The sequence below is a fragment of the Plectropomus leopardus genome, chromosome 4 (assembly GCF_026936395.1).
Source record: "Plectropomus leopardus strain MGB_pleo_1.0 chromosome 4, ASM2693639v1, whole genome shotgun sequence".
Taxonomy (NCBI): Eukaryota; Metazoa; Chordata; class Actinopteri; order Perciformes; family Serranidae; genus Plectropomus; species Plectropomus leopardus.
The window spans coordinates 29661860-29679948 of NC_142179.1; the positions used below are offsets into that span (position 1 = coordinate 29661860).

General features: G+C 41.9%; 2 protein-coding genes across 5 annotated transcripts in view; both read right to left on the reverse strand.

Annotated features, from left to right (window-relative positions):
• Window positions 1–637: 637 nt before the first annotated feature.
• On the reverse strand, window positions 638–4032 carry tbx16 (T-box transcription factor 16). Its single transcript, XM_042488907.2, has 9 exons — window positions 4017–4032; window positions 3702–3858; window positions 3492–3594; window positions 2513–2677; window positions 2171–2317; window positions 2008–2078; window positions 1818–1906; window positions 1520–1733; window positions 638–1436 (listed from the first exon to the last, which is right to left on the reverse strand). Exons 1-9 carry the CDS (start codon window positions 4030–4032, stop codon window positions 998–1000), a joined length of 1401 nt encoding a protein of 466 aa, XP_042344841.1. The 3' UTR covers window positions 638–997.
• Window positions 4033–10361: 6329 nt separating this feature from the next.
• cabin1 (calcineurin binding protein 1) overlaps window positions 10362–18089 on the reverse strand; it is a 45153-nt gene continuing 37425 nt past the window's right edge. For all 4 annotated transcript variants that reach the window (XM_088077067.1, XM_088077066.1, XM_042487470.2 and 1 more), the window contains 4 exons: window positions 16121–16379; window positions 13096–13257; window positions 12142–12344; window positions 10362–12017 (listed from right to left, as the gene is read on the reverse strand). In XM_088077067.1, the coding sequence (XP_087933193.1) occupies window positions 11874–12017; window positions 12142–12344; window positions 13096–13257; window positions 16121–16379 (768 nt within the window). In that variant the 3' untranslated portion in view covers window positions 10362–11873. The remainder of the gene's footprint in view (window positions 12018–12141; window positions 12345–13095; window positions 13258–16120; window positions 16380–18089) is intronic.

The window sequence follows — 18089 nt, forward strand, 5'->3', positions numbered from 1 at the left end:
ATACAATACACTCATACATACACAAAACCTATGCTGTCTGCAGAACAGAGTGGATGAAAACCAAAATTAGAAACTGTAAATTTACGTCATGTCTCATGCAACCAGTGGAAGATATGATGGCTTGGGTTGGAATCAGAGGGCTGATAATGATGGTGAAAAATACATTTATATAAAGGAAAAAAGGTTGCGCTTCAACAGTGAGATTCTCAGAGGAATTCTAAACCCAAAATCCAGTGAGCTTATTCCAAAAAGTTGAAGAGGCAGCACATATCGAGTCTTCAGGTCAAGGAGGATAAAAAACTCACATTTCACTTATTTATTTGACTCACATCACTAGTTTTTATGGACCTGCAAACTCTAGATGTGCTTCCTTTTCAATTTTGGGGGGGGGTAAGCTTAATGGGGAAAAGTTTTATTAAAATCACCCATCTACGTATCTTCAAATGAATTGTATAATTACGATTAGATAAGTCAGAATTATGTGTAAATTCAGTGTCTTCTTAAAGTATGTTCCATCTCTGTTTGAGTGATTTAAGATGTATAAATATCTACACACATTAGACATCAAATTGTGTTACTTTAACGTTTTTATTTTCAGATCACATCACATTTAAAACACAGACATTAATTGCACACTTCTGTTTTACTCTTTCTTTCTTTTTTCTTTTTTTTTTTTTTTACAAAAATAATATTTAAACTTGGATGTGAGATGAAATTACAAAATAAATAGACAATTCAACAATTAAACAATCAAACAGCATGGCGGAGCACACTTTATTTTCACTCAGCACAACCAGAGTCTGAATCCTGCCAGTCCGAACAGAAGGCAGCGACAGGCGGCCCCCGAAAACTTCTTGTCATCTTTCAGTTTTTTCTGTTGTTGTCACAGGCCTCTGGCCCTCAGCCTGGTCTGGGCATGCATCTTCATAGCTGTGGATCAGCATCCTGGCAGCAGCAGCAGCATCAGTAAAGTCACTCTCAGTCATTGAAGATCCCTTCACCAGCAGGAGTAAGAGAACAGTGGGTACTGGCTCCACTCTGCAACGTTGCCATGGTGATAGCCGTGGTGCACAGCCTGTGTGGTGTAGTCAGCGGTCAGGTGGTGAGGAGGGGGGTACTGGGCCGGGCTGGGGCCACTCCACTGACCCAGCGGCTGCTCGGCGTTGTATGGGCTGTAGATGTGGTGGCCGATCACCCCTGGCTTCCCGGCCTGGGCCATGGTCATGTTGAGGACCCCGGTGTAGTCCTGTGGGGCGGGGAGGTGCTGGGGGCCGCAAGAAGAAGGGCCGATCTCGTGCGTACGAGGCTTTGAGGAATCGTGATCTGGGACAGTGGCGACATCATGGACTCTGGACTCAAAGCTGCTACGTCCTGAACCACTGTTGCTGCTGCCAATGCTGGAGGAGGGGGACGGGGACTTTCCGTACTCGTGGAACCTGAAGAGTAAAAAAAGAGGTCAGTGTTCATTATCATGACTGCATTTCACTCCTAATTACTGCGTAACTTTACAAGTATTCACCTGTATGGCTGGTAGGAAGCTGGAGCGGGAACAAGCTGCTCCGTGTTGTACATGTCCCTGGGGTCGGCCCCGGTGGGTGATTCAGTCCTCACACTGTGGTCCCTCTCAGCAGTCCAAGGGGAGTAACGCTCCTCTTTGACACCATCAGTCTCTTTCTGTTTCGGCAGGTCGCCTTCCTCTCTGTCATAACCCTCATATGATGAGCGGCAGAAATCTGAGAACAAATCATCACGTCAGATTGGGAGTACAGGACAAGAAAGTACAAACACGAACAGGAGGGGGAGTCTTAAAAGTGTACCTGGTGGACTGTCCTCCTCTGAGTCTCTACTCAGAACGTCTGACATCTTGGCTCGTTTGTCGAGGCAGGCTGGGTTCTTGTTTGAACGCCTGCAGAGGAACATCAGATTCATTAAAACAATGCATCAACTTCCAAAAAAGGTGAACCACCATTTGTTCCACAAAGTATCCAAACTGTCATCATCACCAACCTTTTTTTATTGGTGCCTTCATCCCGGAAACCTTTTGCGAACGGGTTGTGATCAATTTTCAGCTTTGTGATCTGTAGGTGGAAGAATTAAATCAGTTAAAATCTCATTGATGTGAGTCGTCCTGTCAGCAGTTTGCATTAACTTGCAGAGGTAGAAAACGGACCTTTGTGTTCTGGTATGCTGTGACCGCCGTGAAGGACGTCTCGGGGAAGGTGAAGGTCTGGAAGACACTCCAGCGGACACTGAACAGGTCATCCGCCTGAACAATGTGGAAGCGCGGATGGTAGCGATGCATGGAGTGCAGAATGATCTGTGTAGATAGGAAGAGGGTGATTATTTCAAAACACTTTTGAAGCACTTCTAGTTCATTTTTTACAAGTATCCACTTTACTGCTGTCAAAGCACCAGTCTGTAAGAGTCGGCCAAGGACTTCAATCATCACAGCAGTTTGGATATCATTTTGATTTTTTTGGTAAGAACCCCTGTTTCGAGTGCTCTTACTTACATGGCCATGCTGGTCAAGCGTATTGTTGGTGAGCTTGAGCTTTAGAAAGGAGACAGACTGCTTCATCCAGTGGCTCCCCGGGGCCGGCGAGTCGGGGTGGAGGTAGGTCCTGCAGGGCGGCTGGGGCTCCGCTTTCCCCGCCACTTCCCATTTCTCTTTATTCCACTGTTGGAAGGAGACAGACAGTCAGTCAGTCTGTCTTGGAGAAAAGCAATTTACAGAAGAAGCTTCATCTTCTTCCCTTCTCCCAGTGTGAGAGGAGAGTGACGGCTTGGCCAATACCACCCACGGAGATAGGGGGTAGTACAGTGGGCTCCCAGCAGGGGATAGAAAAACAGGAAGAGATAGCACCCTTTGATGTACAATGTCAGGAGAGAGGGGGGGTGATAAACAGGGGATGTCTTGTCTGAGGATACTTGTAACCATTGAGCGTTATCTACAGCCTAAGCCATGGCTGTGTGAGTCAAGGCTACGTTTTATCATTGGAAAATGAAATATTTTTGTCAACATAAAAAAAAAAAGCCATGTCAGAAAAAAATTAAATCAGTATTAGATAATAACATGGTACGTTTCATGTTAGAACAAGATGTTTTTCACATCTTTGAAAGATATTTCCATGGTATAAAAAGATGTTTTAAAATCATGCCAAGGATTTCTTCTTGTTACGACAATATACTTATTCATTTACTTATAGCATGTAGCGTTTTATATAGTTATGTGACGCCATAACCCAAAGTAACCTGAAACATATCACAATGAAACAAGATAAATGAATGTGTGTTTAAACAAGAAAAGTTGCTCCTTATAACATGAAAATGTCTTGTAAAAAAAATGAAAACATCTTAAAACAAGTAACATATTACATGTTATCAGTTGATACCAATCTCATTTTTCCTTTCTTCTTTTTCTAGCCTAGTAGTTCTAAAATTCCACAGAAATCAACATGAGACTCATTCATAAGTGACAGAAAAGGTCTTACCTTATACCTGAAACCATCTTCAGGGACCATATCGACCAGTAAGATGTACTTGGCACATGGGATAAGGCCGGACAGATTGATCTTACAATGTGGAAACATCCTCCTGGACAACACAAAAGGGGAGTTGTGAGGCAAACATGGAAATGCAGCATCAGAAAACACTCCCTTTCGAACATTTTGCATGTAAATGTTACTTCTCTATAACCTTACCTTCCTGGTTTAGTGATAATCATCTCTGTTCCAATTTCGTGGAAGGTCTTCCAGAGTTCAGGGTCTTCCAGAGTCATCCGGATGTTACCCTGGAGGTAGGCATCGGGGCCAGCACCCATAGAGGAGGGAGGAGGACCGCTGAAGCTGGGCTTCAACTCTAAAAAGAAATAATCAGAACTGTCTGTATTAGAAGGGGTTATAGAGGAAGGGTCAAGACAAGAAACGTATGCTCAGGTTAAGACAAAACAACTAAACTGGTTGGGATATTGAAGTTATTGATTTGGAAGCCCAGTAAGAATCCAATGAGACACTCACCTCTGATGGACTGCATGGTTCAGGTTCAGCAGAAACAGAAAAAGCTTGAAAAAGGTTCATGCACTCAGGGCCAATAAACAATCCAAGTATCTGTGATATCCAGGTGCTCTTCCTCTTTGGTCTCCTGCCTCGTTTGTAAGAAAAAAGAGAAATCCAGCAGCTCAAAGAGTCAAGTAGGTTAGTTAGTTTTGCAGCAGGTCATACAGAGATCAGGACTCCTGCTGGAAGGGGTGACCATGACTTTTTAAGGGGAGCCCTGGAGTGGGTGGGGTCAGGAGAGCCATTCCCAGGCTTTGAAGTGGCACAATGATGAGTCCGAGCCCCGCTGTGATTGGAGGCTGCTGGAAATCAAAGAGACTTAACAGAGCCTTGATACCGTCCCCACAGGAAGGGGGACGGAGGAAATGCATCTTTATTAACTGCTAAGAGACTTTAAAACAAATATGGACGCACTTTCCTGCAGCGGATCGGGGCTTGCAGCGGCACCAGAATCTGTGTAAATATCATTCACAAGGGCATAAGCACACGGCAAAATGGCATTTAGTGTGTTTGTGCAATGTGGTAAACACTCAGTGTAGTACATCTAACAAAACTGATAGAGATACAGTGGAAGGTGTGTTTATATAGGATTCTGTGGGTTTTGAGATGTTATCCTCTTAAAAATAGCAATTACAATTTTTAAGAGATTTCTCAAAGTAGAACCGTTATTTGAACACTTACTATTGCAAATCCTATTGACTGATGACTTATTGATGATTTTAATACATTTCTATGATTTTAGGATGTTTCTAGGATTAAGGTCATTTCTCGAATTTTAGACCATCTCCAGGATTCTAGGATGTTTCTTGGATTTTGGGATGTTTCACAGATTTTAGGACATTCCTGGGATATTACGATTTTAGGGGCGTTGCTATGACCTCTGTCCAGGGATACAGGGAATCCTTTGCTGATACTTCTTTTGATAAAAAGCTTCTGCATAATAAGCGTACAAAAGTAGCTCCCAGTGTGAATCACTTTATTTTTTCTTGTGAACAAGGAAATGGTTGGGGGGGGCACGTTTGTCTCGCAGGCCTTAGTCGAATATCACTGAAATACACAATCACCTTTATGCTTTTTAAAGATTCTCAGCTTTCTCCATCAGAGAAATTACGCAGTGGGTGTAAACCCATAATGGCGTAATGACACCATGCACCCTTTCTGCAGGTAACTTTTACCTGAGGGCATCCTCTGAAGCCTCTGCATGCAGTGGTGTATGGCTTGAGGTGTGGGGGTTGTGTATTGGGGTGTCTAGACAGGCCCATGCCCTGATAGATAATCTCATTAGGCTAGTTTCCCTTGAAGGAGCTAGTTTCTGCATGTGGAGAAAGCCTTGGCAATTAACAGCCAGTTAGCACCACAAGCCCAAGTCAGCCTTGAATGGGACAGGAGGGGTCTGACAATAAAGACCTGCCACAACAACCCCGACCGTCCTCCCACCATCCACAGCCAGGGCAAAATCCACGGGTGTCGTTCACCGGGCCTGTCTCCGCCTGCGTTGTGCCATGTTACCAAAGGCAAAACAAATGCTAAACGCGGCAGGCGTTAGCATAGAGGAACAAAATTAGACCCTCTTGTTTCCACTGAAATGAACATTTGAATTGAGGTGACTTTTCACATCTCATTCAAGCTCTCTTCTAGCATAGACGCACCACTTCCACTTCTCATTGTATTCTCATGTGATGCATGCTGCATACAATAGCTCCTGTAAACAGCCACACACACACACACACACACACACACACACACACACACACACACACACACACACACACACACACACACAAAGGGTCTGTGTAACTGTATGTATAACAGTTAAAACGCTAAGACCATGTGAAATATGTGATCCAGGATTGTGCAGAAATGGCCCGGCAGTTTTAAAGGTGGCACAGCACTCTGTAAAATGAGCAGTTAAGTGAGAGCAAAGAGACGTTCACTGCTAGAAAGTCTTCCCTGTGAAAATATTGACCGGCCTCTTTAAGGCTCCTGAGTGCGGTCGATGCAGAATAAAAAGGATAATAACATTCAGCTTGTAATGATGCACTTAAAGATGCAGAGATCTCTGTACGGTCATTTGAAATGTCCTGATGCAGGATTCTCCCAGCACCCTCTTCCTCTTCCTCCTCCTCGCTGTGGTACAACATTGGCCTTGAGGAAGTACGATGTGTTTTTATCCTCCTTATGTGAAACAAACTGTTGCCGAGGAGTTATTAATCACAGCTTCAGTGTGGCTCTCCTCACTTAGCACTTTAGCCGGCTCCTCGGGGGCCTTCATTGGGGACAGGGGTCACACAGCTTTCTTAAGAGGAAGACACTGTGAGAAATAAAGAGATTAGAGTTGATATAGAGAGATTTTGAACTACTGTCTATGATAACACTTCGGCTTTCAGCGGCGGAGTGTGTCAGTGTCTGAGCTGAGGTGTACATTTCAGCAGCATCAGTGTCAATCCCATTACGTGCTGGGTTTGGAGGTGACAGGTGTGACTGGTAAAGGGCCCTGCTGCATAGCCTGGGGACAGTTAGGCATGGACGGAGCTCTGGCTTATGTAACAGCAAGACCGCAGTTGATTTGGACTGGATGGCACATCAGGGAAGTCCGCTGGAGGAGACTGATAAGGACTGCTTTCCAAAAATACAGTGGATTTCTTAAAAGCCCTAAATATGCTGTTTGATTTTAGCCACCTCATAACATTTTAGAGTAAATAAGGAATCCTTTAGGACAGATCAACCTCCGATAAACAGCTGATTCCTCCCCCACATCTCATGTCTGATTCCACCGTGGCTCTCCTTCCTGCGTCTACTCCTGGATCACCTTCAGCAGTAATGGTCCTCCTCCCAGGTGTCGGTCTTTGGCCATTTGCTTTAACTGCACAGATCCCCCTTGTGCTCGACAGTTAACAGCTGCCAATATACAGCCAGGGCCTGGGGATCAGACGGCTCTCTAGCAGCCCAATAAAGAGCCCCCGGAGTGGACTGACGAGAAATCTCACACCTTTCGCTCACATTAGCCATGCAGCATGCCCTTTTGATGCTTAATTGGCCACTTTGAGGGGTTTGCAGAGATAGCAGCCCCGTGGCTGGAGACTACATGATGTCACAGGAGACCGAACAATCTCGCATAGCGGAGGAAATGCCTTTACCTGACAACAGGTCAACGGCGATTTTACTTCAACTGCTTTGGGGTGCTGTGTTGTGATTAAAGAGGATTCATTACATTGTGTCTAGTTCATGGAACAGCAGAGAACTTAAATCTAAAGGTATGAAAGTATACGCTTAACATACACGCTGTATTCTTCTCATCAAGACAACAAAACTAATAAGTCAGATTTTATGAGGGTAAGCACCGATTTATCCATTTTCCTTTGTAGTTTGCAGAGATTACAAAAAAATGGACGATGAAAAATGAGTCGATGATTAAATAAATACTGAAATAGATAAACATCTAAATAAATACAATAATAAATACATAAATATGGAAATAAATAAATATAGGTATAAATAAATAAAGATAATAATATACATGAAAGAGACAAATACATGCTGAAATAAATAAATGAGTACGGAAATAAACAAACATCTAAATAAATGCAGGAATAAATAAAAAAAATACAGTAAAATATAAATGTCTAAATAAATACAGGAATAAGTAAATTAATACAGAAATAAATGATCAATGCCAAAATAAATACAGTAATGATAAATACATAAATAAATAAATACATGAATGATGGAAATTAGGAAATAAATATGAAAAAAACTAGATAAATGCATAAATTAATCAATAAATTAAAAAGAGGTGATTAATTTAAACACTATATAAATAACTTCAATTGTTTTCTACATTTTTGTGCAACTATAGTTATTTATCCTTACATTTCTGTCTGTATCTTAATGTTGGAGGCCCTTCCCTCTGCATTTATCACTATATTTCAGAATTTATTTAGTCCTTTATTTCTTTAATTCTGACTATTATTTATCTATTCCTATGTCATATGTATTCTCCTCAATTGATACTCATGCCATTTTTCATTCATCATCCTCCACGATAATAAACAAGCCACTTAACTGTGATTAAATTCTGCTTCAACATCCTCTCAGGCATCCTTGACGTCAGTGATCGTGATCTCGCATGCAGCGATGAGGGGCCGGGTGAGCTCACATTTGGTCGCCCACATAAGAAAACAAACCTCAGATCTAGCTTGCCTGGCAAAGGGGGCAAATGACAACTTCACAGCACTTCATAAGAAACTCCTGGAAGTTGCTAATGAAGACTAATGACTTCCCTCGTGTCGGAGACTTCACACCAGAGTGTACAAGCCCTTTGACCACAAAGTCAATGTGGTCAGCGGGGTGGTCCACCGGCTACAGGAGCCACAGAGCTCACAGCTCCAGTGGAACAAGATGCTTTTTTTTTTTCATTTATTCGAGATTTCAAAATGATTATAAGCAAGATTACATAAATGGCTTTCCTATATATTTTCTCTGTTAAAGAGTTTTTCTCTCATCCAAATCAAGGGTCCAAGGATAGAGGGTAATGAATGCTGTATAGACCTTTGTGGCACAGTTGTGATTTTAAATTAAACATTTGTGATGTGGTTATAGAGTCACGAGCCTATGGGATTTTTATAAATGGCATTTAAAAAAAAAAAAAAGCCAGAAAATGAGTCGTTTTAGTGTGTTTAAACACAAGCTGTTAAGAAATCCAATTTAAACATTGAGTGTTACTGATGACATCTAAATAACGTGTTTCAGTCTGATGGGTCAGATGCACACTGTAACAAAATAACCTTGACTGCCAAGGAATTAGCCGTCTGCTAAAATGTTGTGTGCTCATGTGTGGCCCTGACTGGTGACAGAAATGACTGCTGTGTTTTAGTGAGTTAGCATCACCTTCCTCCTCACAGAACACTTGAACATCCTCTCACTGGTGTGATCCTGGAGGTACACCGAATTATTTCTGAAAAATTGAGATAAAACAAGCAAATGAACATTAAAACCAAACTTTATTAGATTGTAATTTTAAAAACGACATTGCTTAATTGAAAATTTGATGCTCATACATCTTACCTGGATACTCTTTTGAAGTGTGTGAGTTGTCCCAATTTGTTGATGTATTTGTATGCTGCCTTCTTGACCAGGAGTGAAGAATGCATCTCTCTTCATATCAGAAGATTGTTACACTAAAGCATTAAAGTAATACTTCACGCCCCAAATAATCATTTCTATGTCAGTCAGCCCATCTTACGCTGAATTTGTGAAGAAATATTTGTTTTGCAGGCATGCCTCCATGGTGAACAAAGAATCCAAAAAAGGCAAACATTTTTGATGACTTGAAGTCATAGGGGTCCACATTTAAAAAAAACTGTATCAAAATATCCATTTATAAACTTACACAACTCCTGCAGTGTAACCCTTATTTATCGAGTTGTACGCTCAGTAGTTCCAAAACATGCATTTTAATTAAAACATCATTATCTAAATCACCTTGCAAAAATTCATCTCACGCATGAATGAGTAGCGTTCCAGTAGTAAGGTTTTTGTTTGAATGAATGTGTTTGGGAAGTTCAGAGTGTGCAACTAGATAAATGAGACATGGATTGTTTCTAAAAATACTCCTTTAAACAGTGAACTGATCAATTTACAATTTCCCTTGTTCATATTAAGCCTAAAAATTTCTGAATTTAAGTCAAGTTGTGTGGATAAAGCCGTCATTTCTCTGTTTCCGTTCTATTATTTGAATCTTATCAGTTGGGACTTTGATAATTGTAGTCAAAGTAGTAGTAACACTTCATCCAAGGGTCATCCAAGGAAAAGTAAATCATTAGGTAACCTTGTTAGGTTTTTAATACGTTCCCTACTCTAAACAATATTTGGAGTCCTCCTGTGCATCGTGTCCACTTTCATAAACATTATACGACCCCTTTGTTATCTTGATTAGCAACCAATATGTGTTTGATATGAATTTGATATGAATTATTATTGAGGTGGGCACCTCATGCTCCTACATAGTATAATGAATGCTGAAATATTGCTGCACTCACTCAAGTAAGTAAAATGTTGTGTGACAAGACAAGACTGGAAAAAATAAACAGAAGCAATCAGGTGACATCAGCCTTAAACATGTTCAAGAATACGTTTGCTTCTTTTGTGTCTACGGGTGGTTGAGAATGTTGATTTAAAGCATCAGTAAACATCATGCGTCCATAGGTCTTAAAATAAATTACGGTGATAGCAGTCACAGTTTCCCGACTGACCCCGCCCAACCTACCCAGATTTGATTGGTACTTGAAAGAGCACACCAAACAAATATGTGTTTCTCAAATATATTTTTGGTTTGACATCTATAATGCAGTCAAGACACAGAGAACAGTTCCCCTCCATCAGCCGGAGCCAGGAGGGGGCCGAGCTCAACTCGCTCATCTCTTTAGCCGTGGTACATTCCCAGAAGAACAATAGAAAACTATCTTACACCAAAAAAATAAACAAATACGATGAAATAAAATACAAAACTTTTTTTTTTTTTTAAATCGAGGGTGATAGTTTACAATTATTCACTTGTGTCCTTTTTTTTAAAGTCTATTTTTAGACAACTATCAAGAAACATAATATCTTTCTTTTTTTAATAGAAAACAATCTGTAAAAAACATTCTGTTGTCTTCCTCTGAGTTAAGCTAGAATTGTGACAAATTTACCAAAATGGTTTCAATGGAAAGGCATCTGAATTAGAGAGAGTCCTCCTTGGCATGCATTTCAATTTCACTGACATCAGGATCGGTCACGTCAAAGCGTTTGCCGTCAGCTTGCGTCCTGACGTGACTGAAACAGAAGTGACCCTCATCTTCATGTTTAAACTCTCACACATGCACACACTCTTCCCACTTAATACTCAATAACCCATTAAAGCCAAACACATTGGAAAGATATTTGGATTGTGATATGTACAAAAGCTAATTCATAACAACTGAAAACCCATCTCTCTCTGTATCATTCAGATCAGTGCTGGTGACAGGACGCCTTCCTGGTTAGAACTGTTCCTCTTCGCTACAAATGCACGCAAAAACAAAATTTATATAGGACAAAATATTACAAGAGTACAAAAAATAGCACAGAGTTAGTGCTAACTGAAAAACATCCCAAACATTAAAGTGTAAACATTTCCAATCTGCTACAGGTTGTGAGGCTGTGTGAGCCTCGGATGCAGCCGATTGTCCTCACTCCACCTTTGAAATATATCGTGTAGCAACGCGATGCGTCTTGCAGATGAAATTCTCATGCCAAAGTAAGCAATCAAAGTGGTGGACAGCAGGTTACATGCTGCTGAGCGTCAGTCCCGACTGAGGCACCTCAGATCGACGAGTTCTCAGACGAGGTTTTAGCTGCTGCTTGGAGATACAGTTAGCACACGACATTAAAAAATAAAGATGCATAAACGCGGGACTGGTTGGCTTTAAAGGCTAAAAGTCTTTCTTGCCAGATCCAGTGAACTAAGGGCTGCAGGAGAGCTCGATAAGCTGATGTGTGATATGCATAAATGGCACGTTACCAACATGCTGCGAGACTACATCCATCGCTGTCTGTCCTGTACGCCATCACTGCTGACGAGCAGAGCAACACGGTGACATGACAGGCGATGAGAATACTGCGTTTTTTCCAGTTTGGGAGTGCTTTCTTTGTAATGCACGTGAAGGAGCGATAGCATCAACAGAGACAGCTGCAGTGACGTGTACCATTCCTCTTTAAGACAGGGGGCGCAGGGTTTGGCAGAGTGACGCCAACTTGCGACAAAAGGCCTTGTTCAGTTTCAGCGAGGCCTGCGGAGGCTCAGATGTCCATGTAATCGTCCTCCTCGTCCGACTCGCTCTCCAGAGACGACTCCTGGCTGGATGTCTCCTGCACCTCCAGCGCCGGCTGGCTCAGAGTGTCCTTTTTGACTGTGGCTGCAGACTGAGACGACAGGATGACGTTCTGTGGAGGAGCAGACAGCAGGGGTCGCTGTTGTGTCTTACATTAGAGTACACATCAAACAGCTGCATTACGGTTATTTACAGTCACATCGAGAAACACGTGTTTTAGAAGGCGAACTGCATACCTTTAGTCTTTGTTTGGTTTCCTCTGAGATGCTGCCTTTGGGGGAGAGGAGCGTTGGTGTCGGAGGTGTTACTGTGATTTCTGGTGGGAACTTGGTGACGGTGGAAGGGATGAAAAGCTTTGGCATGTTGGGTGGGACTCTGGAGCGGATTCGGCTGGGGTCTGGAAGTTTCGACTGCTCATCGCTGGCATACTGCTGCTGGTCTGAGAGACAGAAAGAAAAAATATCTAAACATTAAACATTTTTAAGGCATATGAGGTCACTGTCCTTCTTAATAGTGTTGTCATGATAATGGAAATTCGAAATTGGATACAACGCCTTAAAAATATTGATATTCTATACTATGTTCAATACCAATGGGAAAAATTGACATTGAGGGCATAAAATTAAAAGTACTTAAAAAAAAAAAAAGATCGCTATGGCAAAGCTATAACATGACAATGACTTTTCCTTTCCTGGCTATAGTAAAGAATAACTGTAGTATAAATAAAAAAAAAAGTAAAATAAATAAATAAATAAATGATTATTTTAATGAAAAATTTATGACAACAATATTCTTGTTAAGGTTTACATATGTTCAAAAGCCTCTGACATTGCCACACATTCAAAATGTAATATTGTGCAAGTAAAAAACACAAAAGTGGAGCTGTATTTTCTCTTATTTAATATTATTTATTTTCAAGTAACAATTGAGAAAAAGTGTGACGAAAGACTAAAGGGCAGCACTGTGAGCGAGAGAGAGGAGGCGGGGCTTTGTGTGCACAACAGCAGTAAGTGTTTCAACTCGCCGTCATCAGAGAGCAAGAAAGAGCAGCTGATGAACAGTTTCAATATAGTGGAAAATGAGCATTAAAACTGTTTCTATTGTTCATCATCCATATGTGCTGATATTTTTTGACAACCCTACTTGTTAGATACAGTTTATATTGAAATATCTGATTCCAAAGTTCTGACCTGGGCAAGGTTGTGCGGTGCTACATGTGGCGGTTTCCTCCTGGAACCAGCCTGCTGATGACTCTTGCCCTTGGGATACAGTGGCGAGTTTCATCTGCTGACAAAGATGCGACTCCTGCTGTCGGTATGAAAGTCCCTCGGAGGGCTCCTCCGCCCGCTCCTCTGTGGGTACAAACAACACATTAAAAAAAAAAAAATGTTAAAGCCATCAGCACCCGGCCCTCCTTGTATTTGGCCATTTTTCCAATATTTGTTATTCTTGACAAAAACACGCAACTACTGATCTACTGATTGGATCCTTTGCAACAAAGACAAAAGCAGCAGACTTTACAGACCGGACTTTCTATGGAGGTCATCAGGTCCACTGTGACATAAGATTTAACGGCTAACTCATAACTGATCATTTCTGGGACACAGCGAGTAAAATGACAGTATTGTGTAGAAATACAATAAAATCATTCTGTACATTTTGGCATTTAATGGCAAATAAAATAAATAAATTGATAAGAATTTTCCATTTAACAGGGACTTTAAAGTTCCCGTCACTAGACAGCTACCTGAAATAATAACATATCTACTAAACTGTGACCCCCCCCACTCCTCCACCCCCCTCCCGCAGCTCAGACAAACACAAATGAAAACAAAAATGATCTCATACTCTTTCAGACTTCTCTACTAATGTTACCAAGGAAACCATTACATAATTCACAGCACTGCAGTGTTACTTAATGCTAACCTGTGTGTGTGTGTGTGTGTGTGTGTGTGTGTGTGTGTGTGTGTGTGTGTGTGTGTGTGTGTGTGTGCGTGCGTGCATGCGCGCGTGCGTGCAAAACCACTAGTTTCTGAAACACCTTTAAAGGTCATCCAACTTTAATAACTTGAGGGAATCTTCATGGAGCCATACACAGTGCAAATATGCAGCCACTCGTTTCAGACACTTTCAGTCAACTCCATTCACTGATGCATCAATGTCTGCATGTGAAAAACAAACGAATTAACTAATAAAAACTATGCAAGCAAAATCTGCAGCACTATGTGGATGTAAAAGGTGCTCGGATGGACTGAGGCGAACCTGAAACAGAAGCTCTGTGAAGCAGCATTGTGAGTTTCTAATTAAGGACAAAAACAAGATGAAAGTGCTGCGCTGCAGAGAGCTCAGCCTGGCAGCTACTTCATTAAAGCTTTGCACTTTCCACTTGAAGTGCTGAAAATATCACAAATGAAAATTAATTAATGTTTGCCTTTATATGAATTGCTGGATGGGATATATAAAATATTTAATCATTCAAATCACAATACCGGAATTTATAACTTCAATACAAAGAAGACCTTGAAAATATTAATGTTTGATTTTCAATACTACTGTGAAAATTGACAATCAGGGCATACACTTGACATTTTTTTTTTATTAAAAGATGAATATCGCAAGGCTATAAAATTGCAGCGGCAACTTTTCTTTTTTTGGTTAGCAGCAGAGAACAGCAGAATGACTTTAGGAAATATTTACACTAAGAGAGAGCAAGATAGTGCAGCTTTTTTTATATAGTATATTTATTTATACATGCTGCTAAATGAAGTGGATTGCTGCCACCCAAATCACCGTGTGTTTTAAAATGCAATGGCAATAAAGAATCTATTGAGCTATCTACCTATGCCAATGATTTGAGTACAGCACCAATGTCATAACAAATGTCAAAGAATTGCACTTGCAGTTGTTAGTTAAGATACTTCTGCTTGATTTAAATTTCGATTATGAGTTAAGTCCATATGACACAACACTCCTTCGGGTCTCATGCGTCTCAAAAGCAGCAGCTGTGTGAAGTTTGTCACCTGCAGGACATCTACAGACTAGCAAAAAGGTACATTTAAGCTAAGGTTTTAGAAGTTATAGTAAAAAGCTCATGACCATTATCTGAAAATGTGCCCCAAATCAGGAGAGCCATCTGTGAGAGCCAAATGCAACAGCTCCACTTACTGAGCACTTATCTGACAGAAAAGAAATAAAAGCTGTGACTCAACAACCAGAGAATTGTCTTCAGCCTCTGAACACAGTTTACTGCCCTCTAATGGCTCTACTGGCCTCATGCAAAAATCTAATGATTGTTAAAACACTCCAAATAATAATTAAATCTCATGACTAGAAAGAAAAATACACTAGTAAATACAAAATATTGAAAATTCAAGCTCACAGGTTAAGTTGGTATTTAATATCAAGGGAATTCTCCATCTTCTCTACAGCCGCCCCCTCCCTCTGGAGCTCTCTCCCCACACACACACACACACACACACACACACACACACACACACACACACACACACACACACACACCCACACACACACACACACCCACACACACCCACACACACAGGGTACTGCACCAGCCTCTCCCACTTCAAAACACTTATCAAAACCCACCTGTTCAAAACTGCTTTTTAATGTGTGATTAATGTTGTGTGTGTTTAAGTGTACTCTATTTTATGATGTAAAGTGTCTCTGAGTACCTTGAAAAGCGCTCTATAAATGAAATGTATTATTATTATTAGTATTATTATTATTAGTATTATTATTAATTCATGCTGCAGATTCTGAGTGCTCAAATTGCATCTTTAGATATCAAACAGACACACAGCAAGCCAGAATTTGCATTATGTGGATCAGCAGTGATGCTGCCAAACCCCAGAGAGGAAGAGAACGAAAAAGAGTCGCAATCTGGAAGACACTAATTTCTAAAATGCTTATTGGGGAGCTGACAAAGCCCAAAAGGCAAAATACAAGCGCGCCAGTCTGCTGTTATGTAACACCTGTGTAAAAGTCCACAGGCGCCCCCTGCTGGTCTTTTCGGGATCTTCATAAACTGAACTGACAACTGCAAAGCTTCACCTCAGCAGCAGTGTTACACTACACCTGCTTATTTTAACCAAAAACTAGCACCAGAGAGTGCATTAACATTTGTGAATATGTACATTACATTGTGGTAAAAACACTGATGACAATGTCTTGGTGTGGGAGTGGAGGCCACTGTACCTGTGTGTGGTAGGAAGGCCATGGCTGCAGCAGGGTGGCTCGCCGCTCTCCTGTGCTGCGTCTGATCGTGGAAGCCCGACGCTTGAGGTCTGGACAGCTTGCTCAGGGGCTCGTACACCACTTTGGCTTGACCCTCGGGGGTGGACAGCGGATGGCAGGCTGTGTGGCTGAGCAGGACGGGTGTCGGCAGAGAGGCGGGGAAGAAGATGTCTCGGTGCTCCTTGGTGTACTTGGGTGTAGTCGGGGCATCGCCTGCAGACTGTTGGAGACAGAAGAGGAGGTCGTGAGGAGCTGTGACTGACCTTGGGGATCCATGTGCAGCGTTAACCCTCCTCTGCACGGGTAGCTTCCTGAAAACTGTACATCCTTGTCCCTGGAGGAAGAATCTGGTGAGAGACTCCAGAGGAACAGAGTGAGCCACAGTGCACTTTTCAAACAACACGCATCAGCAGTATCAGGCTAGGCTCTTTCACACAAGTGGTAACAAAAATCCTTCAGAGTTGCGACGTCGTCCCCCCCCGGGGTTCGCAGGCTTACTTGTGTGCTGGACTCTGTTGTTGGGTGCTGGTAAGGAGCTCGGCTCTAGTCTGCACCACACTACATCCCTCTGAGCCACTTTCCTGTGAGTCCTTTTGAGGACCACTTACAAACACAAGAGCTGCACAAACAACCTGTGACAACAGCCGCTCTGCTCCCACAGCCGCTGTCATGGCAACACCGAGGAGCACTGTTAAAAGAAATGAATACACCTTCTCTAGTTTTCAATTTAAAATGGATGAAAAGTTGGATGAAAACTAACCTTTATAAACCTGTAAATCCAGCTCTTCATTGTAATGGATGAACTGTGTAAAAAGTAAATATGACTCCAGGTTTGGCACAGAAAAGGCTTCTCTGTCAGGAAATTTTGATCATTTAATGCATTGCAGTTTTGTCACGATTTCAAAAGCCTGCAGGCAACGTTCAGGGGAGACACTGTCATGACAAGCACGCTTTGACACATACAGTATGTTAGCACAAGATAATTTGGCAATAACGGAGCTCGCATACCATTTTTTTCTCAGGCTATCTGCTGGGAGTTTAAGTCAAATTGTGCTCTGAATCACAGCTGTGTACGATGGAGCTCCCCACGGGATTCACACAGCGGCGCGCAGGCAAATCAAACAAACAGAGTAGCCTTCCAAAAGCTCACACAGACCCTTCAGCAGAGCGGCACAGAGCAGCTTTGAGCGTTGCAGCAGCTCCACAGCCAGATCTGATGATTCATATCTCATGAATTAAACATCGTCAACAAAGACACCGACAAGTCAGCAGGACCGTGTGCATTAGAAGAACACTGTACCTGAGAAAATTGCAGCACATCACATGCAGCCAGTGTGTAGGTTCCCCCATGTGATGAGAGTGGGCTGCTGACGGCCAAACTCAGGTCCCACAAAGTGAACCAAAAGGTGGTTCTGTGCAATTATCGAGATTGGGCTTTAAATCAGATTAGAGCAGCTGTAGATGTCGTGTACAGGTTTTGTCATCTTTCCAACTAAATTGAAAGACCGGCCAACCGAACATTTTAATTAAATTGCCTGCCCAAATGAGACTGACGCTGGAGCTCCTCTGTCAAACTAATGTCCATATTCTTTGATGAGTAGAGCTTGCTCAAATACAGAAGACTGTTTTAACAAAGTACCCTGAGTCTCTCAAAGAGCTGCAGCATCTCCCCGAGTATGAGAGTAAAAACCAAAAAGATTCTGAAAATATATCAGACAATCATTGAGTGACAGTAACAAAGAGCACAGGTCATGTCGCCTTGTCATGCTCTTCTCCTTGATGTAGCGTCCAAGTGAGACAGCAAACAATACACAGAGTCAATTTTCCGGCTCAGCACTACACGAGCACATCTCGCTCTGCACTTGTGTGGGCTTGAAGGAATGTGTGAATCTGTAAAAAGCAGGCAAGGATTTTTTTTTCATGCCCCCAA